Source organism: Arachis duranensis, chromosome 1 (assembly GCF_000817695.3).
Source record: "Arachis duranensis cultivar V14167 chromosome 1, aradu.V14167.gnm2.J7QH, whole genome shotgun sequence".
Taxonomy (NCBI): Eukaryota; Viridiplantae; Streptophyta; class Magnoliopsida; order Fabales; family Fabaceae; genus Arachis; species Arachis duranensis.
The window spans coordinates 86,189,311-86,196,436 of NC_029772.3; the positions used below are offsets into that span (position 1 = coordinate 86,189,311).

Consider the following 7,126-nt stretch of genomic DNA (forward strand, 5'->3'; position numbering starts at 1 on the left):
CATGGAATAAAACAAACATTTCTGTCGCCTAGATGGGCGAGTGAAGCAGTGGTAGTAGTTAAGCGTGATTGAGAGAATGTAAGCACTGAGCAGAGATCAGAGCAGCTTTTTGAAGGAAACGAGAAAAAAAAAAAAAAGAATAGGAAGGCTTTATTGCGCTGATGAGCTTCATTGATAACTGCAGCCTTAGTTTACCGTTTTCAAGATCTATCTTCTATCTATTTCTCTAGCATCGAAAATTATTTGAATACCCTTTGCAAATCTAAGTGGCCATTTTTTTGTGTGTTAGATGGAATAATCAGCTACCTACTCTTTTATTTATCTACTTCTTCTTCTTTACCAAAGCTGTGTGTGTGTGTGTTTGTTAATAGTGGCCGTACATGGCAAGTGGCAATCAGAGAATGAAGAAGAAGATGGAAAATCCACCAAGAAGCATGTTGAGGCATGTTCTTGTGGTTTCTCTGGCTTTGAATGTCAGCTTCATACTCAGAATAATGCTTTACCAAACTCAACAAACTCACCACAAATCTCCTTTTTCTATCTCTTCATCATCATCAACAGCAGCAAGAAGAAGGTCATTGGTTAATTCAACTCGTTCGGATCGTCCCCCAGACAAAGAGAGACTCATTAATCTCGACCAGTAAGTCTAAATTAAAGCTTTTTCTTCTTTTTTAATTAATATATATATATGCTGTGATGATGTCAAAATAAATGCTATCTTCATGCTTTACAATTTTATTTTTAAATGTATGTGTGGCTTCAGAAGCCATCAGGTAGGGGCGACTTCATTCAATTAATATTTCCCGCTAACTAGTAACAAAAACGCACACTAACAATATCAGAAAACTATTCAACTATCTTCGTGTTGTTCCTGCAAAATATTATAATCGGTTTTACTTGTAAAACAATCACATGAATTCCTTCTTACTATTTTGCTAGTTTTTTTAGGGAATCTATTTTTGAGGGTCAATTATTCGAACTCTTGCCAGCTAATAGTAAAAACTAACACCAAAACATAAAATTTAAAAAAGAATTGCAGAAATCTAAGGTAAAGGTAACGACTCAGTTGAAAAAAAAGAACTTGGAGCTTAAAAGTTAAAATATTATTTTGACAGTTTTGACCTTTATTTATTGCCTTTTAGATGACCAACCATACATATTTATTTTTAAATGAGTGCATGATTTGCGTTTATTATTTTTAATAAAGAAATACTAGAGAGTTAGTTATTAGAAATTATTTTTAATATAGAAGTAGAGATAATGTTTTGTTTGAACATTAATATTTAAAGTGTATTATAATATTATAAAAATATTCAATACATTTTTTAAGTGTTTTCACATGTCCCACGTGTAGTTAAGATATGACTGTATTCAACACGTCTCTATATGTTGTAACACGCTATTTACGTGTTGACTTTTCACCTTCAAAATTCACTCATTTAAAATTACATCAAATAATTTTATTTTTAACAAAAATAATATAAATTAAATTAACCGAAAATTATTATAATTTATTTTTTTATCATTAATTAATTATTTATATTTAAAGTATAAAATAAAATATGTTATTAAATTAATAACTAAATAATAAAAAAATAAATTCTTATAGTCTATAAAAATTTTTTTTGGAAAAGTCTAAGGGACCAGTAATTTTATTGATTTTTGGCCAATATGTAACCAGCAGAAAAATGTGAGCCATTAGATGAAATCTCACACCAATTTCACACCATTAAATTAACATTGATGGCTATTTGATGACTACCAATCACAAAAATTGCTAGCTCCTAGCATTGCTATTTTTTTTTTTGACATGACTCCGCCTCATGTTTCAGTTTGACTGTATCTGTGTATGGGTGTGTAGAAATCGTTTGACATTTTGTATTTGGTGATATTATATGGGTAAGTTATTTTGCTAAGTTTAATTTAGTATAATAGTTTATTGGTATAATAAAAAATTAACTAAAAAAAGCATAAAAATAACAAAAAAAGTTTAATTAAATTTAATTATAAAAGTAACTTATTCATTTAACATTTTTCTATTAAATTGTTATTTTTAATGAAATCATTATTCACCATTTCAATCTTTAAAATTTAGTAAAATTAAATTATATTAATCGTTACTCATAATTTGTTTTGTTTTAAGTTTTAAAATTGAGGTAAATGAAACTGCCATCAACAATTTTTTTTATTTAAAAGAAATTTACAAATTGTTACTCACATTTTAATTTTTTTGTAACCGCTCTCATATTAACAAAATTTAACAAGAAGCCGCTATATTTTAACAAAACACATATTAACCCATCATTTGATTAAGAATTTATAGAATTAGCTTTTTAAAAGTTGTAAACTTGTAATATTTATTTTTAGTAAATTAAAAATAATTTTAAATAAACACAAATAACCATAGTCATCAAAATTTTGGATTATCTAGTTTGAATCTAAATCCTCTTTGTTGTTATATACTCCATTTGCTACTATGTTACGATGTTCGTTGCTTCTTTATATACTAATTATTAATTATATAACAAAAACGTATAATAATTTTGTTAGATATTATTTTAATTTTATATTTACTTATATTTAAATTAATTATATTTTTTATTTATTAAATATAAAATAAAAAACTTGTGCTTTTGAAAAACATAAAAACTCTTCAAAAATTTTTTCTAAACAAACCTTATTGAAAAAAATTAGTTACTAATAACTTTTTTATATTTTGCAAAACTAATTAGAACAACTTTTTTTTGAAAATTATATATTGATGATGAACGACTTATAAAATTTAAGTAATACTATATTTAATATTTGAATAATACATATTTAAATTTTTTTATTAATCAAGTTCAATATGTAGTATTACTTTTAATATTTTTATATTTAAAAAAATAGTTATAATTAACTTTATTCCAAGTTTTATTACTTAATTTAATTAGACTTGATTTATAAAAAAATTTGAATGTATAATATTATTTCTAATAATTTTATATTTCAAAAAAAAAATTCCTCAAATCTTCTGGGAAGAACTGAAAGTAGTCAAAGAATTTTATTTTATTTTTGGTGCTTTTGTGTTTGTTTCTGATAAGAGACCTAGGGCTTACGTCTTTCATAACGTGCTTTGCTTCCTGCTCTTGTTCCTGGGAAGACAGAGACAACTCGTCTTCTATAACGTGATTTTATGGCAAGAATATATATACAACACACACACTTATTCTATTATTACTGTATTGTTATTAGTGATGCTAACATTTTGAAATTCTTGTTTTGACTTTTATCTTTAAATTGAATTAGAAGTTGAGAGGCAGGGTAATTTTAGTTGTCAAAATAGTATACCTTTTTCTATTTTTTGAAAAAATGACAGAGATAGTAATATAAGAGAAGAAAAAGCGTGTTTGTAATTTTCTTTTAAATGTATGCATGATTGATGAGTTTATGGGTTAAATGCGTTGATTTTACAAATTTTTAGGGTTCAAATATAGTTTGTTAAAACCAGTATATTTTCCCTTTTTTTTTAATAAAAGACGAATATTGAAAATAAAATGACAACTAGTTATGTTAAATACGATGCACATATTTTAAAATTAAAACTTTGTTACCGGAAATGAAAATAGCAAACGTGTTGTGGTAGTATTAGCATTGCATGTTGATAAGTTTATTCCAATATATGTAAAAAGAAATATTGCATATTGGGACTTGGTCATTTGTGAAAATTGATGAGATAATTGCAACTTTGGCGCACTATTACGCATATGTTGTGTCTATTGTGATGATATTTTGTGTGCAGTTGACATCATATCAAACAATCATTTATTTCAAAGTATAAACTATACGCTAGATAAAAATATTAAATAATTATACATATAACTAGTAAGTTTTTGCCAATTAAAATTATTCGATATCCCACTAACATTGCCGGGCCACGGACACGGCCGGAACTGGCGTATGGTCTTGACGAATCCTAACTAATTATTCGAATTTAAATATTTTTATATTTTAATTTATAAAATAAAAAAATAACAGTACAAATTATATAAAGTGAGTCAAAGATTTTCTTTAATACAATACATATTTTTAATTCTGTTTATCTCATAAATTCATTTTGACTTAAGTATTAGAATGTCTTTGTAAGTATCACTCTTTTTTTTCATTCTAAAAATTCAGCCTCCTCACTGTCTCGACTAGTAAATCTCTGATCCATCTCACAACTCGTACTAGTGACTTCGCATATATTAGCGCTGTTTGTGGGGATTCGCCCAGTCCTGGTGGCATGATGGAGAATATTAAAGAGCAATTTTCAAGCCACCACCATGAGTTAGACCCAAACAACCCAACGTCCGAACCACGGAACAACGTCCCCTTGACCCTCAGGAGGATAACCAGTGTCGTGCACTGCCAGCCAACCCCTGACAGGCAATATCCAAAAGAAGACGTTCACCACCTCAATAATGCTCGAAGGCTTGATGGGCTATGAGAGAAAGCAATCTAGATAATCCAAAAACTCTACCAAAGAGCACAAATCCTTGAAGGTCGGGTCGCGACCAAAGAGCGATATTAGCCAGAAAACGCAAGCTAGGCAACTTCAAGGAGCTGATCACGATGAGAAACCAAGAACAAAAGGTCACCCGAATGGCGGCACGGGAAACGACGAGACCGCAACATCTTCTGAGACCCAGAGTGTCAACGCAACGACGATGACAGAAGACACCGGCGGGATTCCAAGCGAACAAGAAGGAAGCACGTGATAATGGGAGCCACCTTGTTCATTGAAAGAATCCTGAAGGCCAAGCTACCAAAGGGTTTCGACAAGCCGACTAACATGAAGTACGACGGGACAAAGGACTCGCAAGAACATCTCACGGCCTTCGAGGCCAGGATGAACTTAGAAGTAGTAGTCGATGTGGTTCGATGCAGGGCCTTCCCAGTAATCCTAGCCGGCCCCCCAATTAAGTGGTTCAACACCCTCCCCAATGGCTCGATAGCCAATTTCGACGACGTCTCCAGAAATTTTGTCACAGTTCACTACCAAAATCACAAAAGTGAAGCACCCGATTAATATGCTCGAAATCACACAAAAGCAAGATGAACCCACAAAAAAATATCACGACAGGTTCAACGATTAGTGCCTAACGATTGACGAGCTGATGGACTCAGTAGCCAGCCTCTGTCTCACCAATAGTCTCATGAGTGAAGATTTTCGAAAGCACCTCACCACTAAACCAGTCTAGACCATGCGTGAAATCCAAAACATTGCAAGGGAGTACATAAATGACGAAGAGGTAAGCTAAGTCGTAGCATCCATAAATGGCAGCATGACAGCTCGAAATAATCCACCACCCAAAGGTGCACTACAAGTCCACCGCCCTTAGCAGACCACCTAGGATAGAGAAATTCATGAACTACACCCCCTACCGGCTCGATCATGGAGATCTACTACTAGATAGCAGAACAGGACATTCTCCCAAAGGACCGACAACTGAAAGAATAGACAGACGACAATAAAAGCTTGTACTACGACTATTACCAATGATACGAACATAAGACTCAATATTGCTTTGACTTAAAAGATGCTCTCGAACAAGTCGTTCGAGACAGCAAACTCTCTGAGTTTGCCAAAATCATTCGAGAACCCAGAAAAACCGAAAGGGAGAGATCTTAGGAACGAGAAGGATGCAATCCCAGGATGTTAAGGCAGGCCCAGCAAGAGAGTCCGAAAATAGACCTGACAATCATAGTGAACGTCATCACTGGAAAAGATGCACCAGAAAAATCCAAGTCAGCACTATAGAAGGACTTCCGGGTACTAACATTGAAAGATGAAAAAAGAACCCCTCCCCTCCCTACGACGATAACATTCTCCCCCGATGACTGCTAGGGTTGGAACTGGTCTGGTTAAGCGGATACTCGTGGACACCGAAGCTGACTCCAAAATCTTTTTTCGAGGAGCTTTTGACAATCTAGGCCTCCGAAGCGAAAACTTACAAAGCCAAAAGGGATGACAACCCTCGAGGGGACGAACTTTGAAATGCTCCGATTTAAAACCATGAAATGAATATTCGAATAAGTCGAAGAGTCGGCGGTTCGTCCGAGCTCAGAAAGAGATGTATTCTTTCTTATGCTTTTCTCCTTATGTAGAATGGTCAACAAGAAAAAAAGACAAGAAGACTTCGACCCGAGCTGGTAACTCTAAAAAGTCATAAACCAGCTCAAAGATCCAAATAGCCACCTAGCTGTTTGAATGCAGTTGAGATGGCACTGCAGAAACCGGTTCAGGAGAGAAATTTGAAATTCAAAAAAGGGTATTCGAACCTTTAACTTAGTAAACAGAAGTTCATGCACCCAAATTCAGTTTGGGACACGAGGGAAATGCAAGTTGAGATTACAAACCCTCTCATTTTCGTCAACAAACACCAACTCATGCTGCCCGCCACCTCACCACCCAACATGGCCCCTTCATCATGGAGCCTCTGAAGGTCCCCTTCATTCAAACGAGATGGCATCCCGAAACGTCAGACGTTATCCAATGGTAACGATTTGGCATACCCCCCGCTAGGAAGATAGGACTCAACTTCCGGTGAACTCCCCTCCGTTACCATACCTATATCCAAATAAGATTTTTCAGTCTCAGCCTACTACCTAGAAACACAAACATATAAAGAATTCCTAAACCATGCTAAAGACCATAATCGAAACATCCTACCCAAAATCCCTAAAACTACACCAAAACCAATACCCAAATCAAATATTTCCCCATTGATAAACACAAAAGCATGCAAAAACACGAATAATGGACAAAAAAATGGGCAGAAGTAAAATAAAACGATCAGAGTGACAGAATGTACCAACTTAGTTCTAAAAAAAAGCGAAGAAAGGAAACGAAGCAGCAATGAGCAAAGAAGCGCCACACCTAAAAACACCACCGAACGTTCGGACGGAGCATAACACCAAAGAAGTTGCAGAGAGCGTTTTCTAGAAAGTGAAAGAACGAGGAAGAAGAAGAAGCAGTTTCGAATGAAAATAAATAAAAACCCCCTATATTCCAAAAAAAAAAGGTGGGGGGCAAAAAGAGGAAAACAAAGAAACTTCTCTCCCCCTACTAGGCATCGTTATGACGCTTTAGGAACCGCAATGG

At 33.7% G+C, this 7,126-nt stretch overlaps 1 protein-coding gene across 1 annotated transcript in view; it reads left to right on the forward strand.

Moving 5' to 3' along the window:
* LOC107491447 (tryptophan aminotransferase-related protein 2) overlaps positions 1–7,126 on the forward strand; it is a 13,950-nt gene continuing 6,824 nt past the window's right edge. The window contains exon 1 of the mRNA XM_016112292.3: positions 1–640. Coding sequence (XP_015967778.1) covers positions 381–640 — 260 coding nt within the window. The 5' untranslated portion in view covers positions 1–380. The remainder of the gene's footprint in view (positions 641–7,126) is intronic.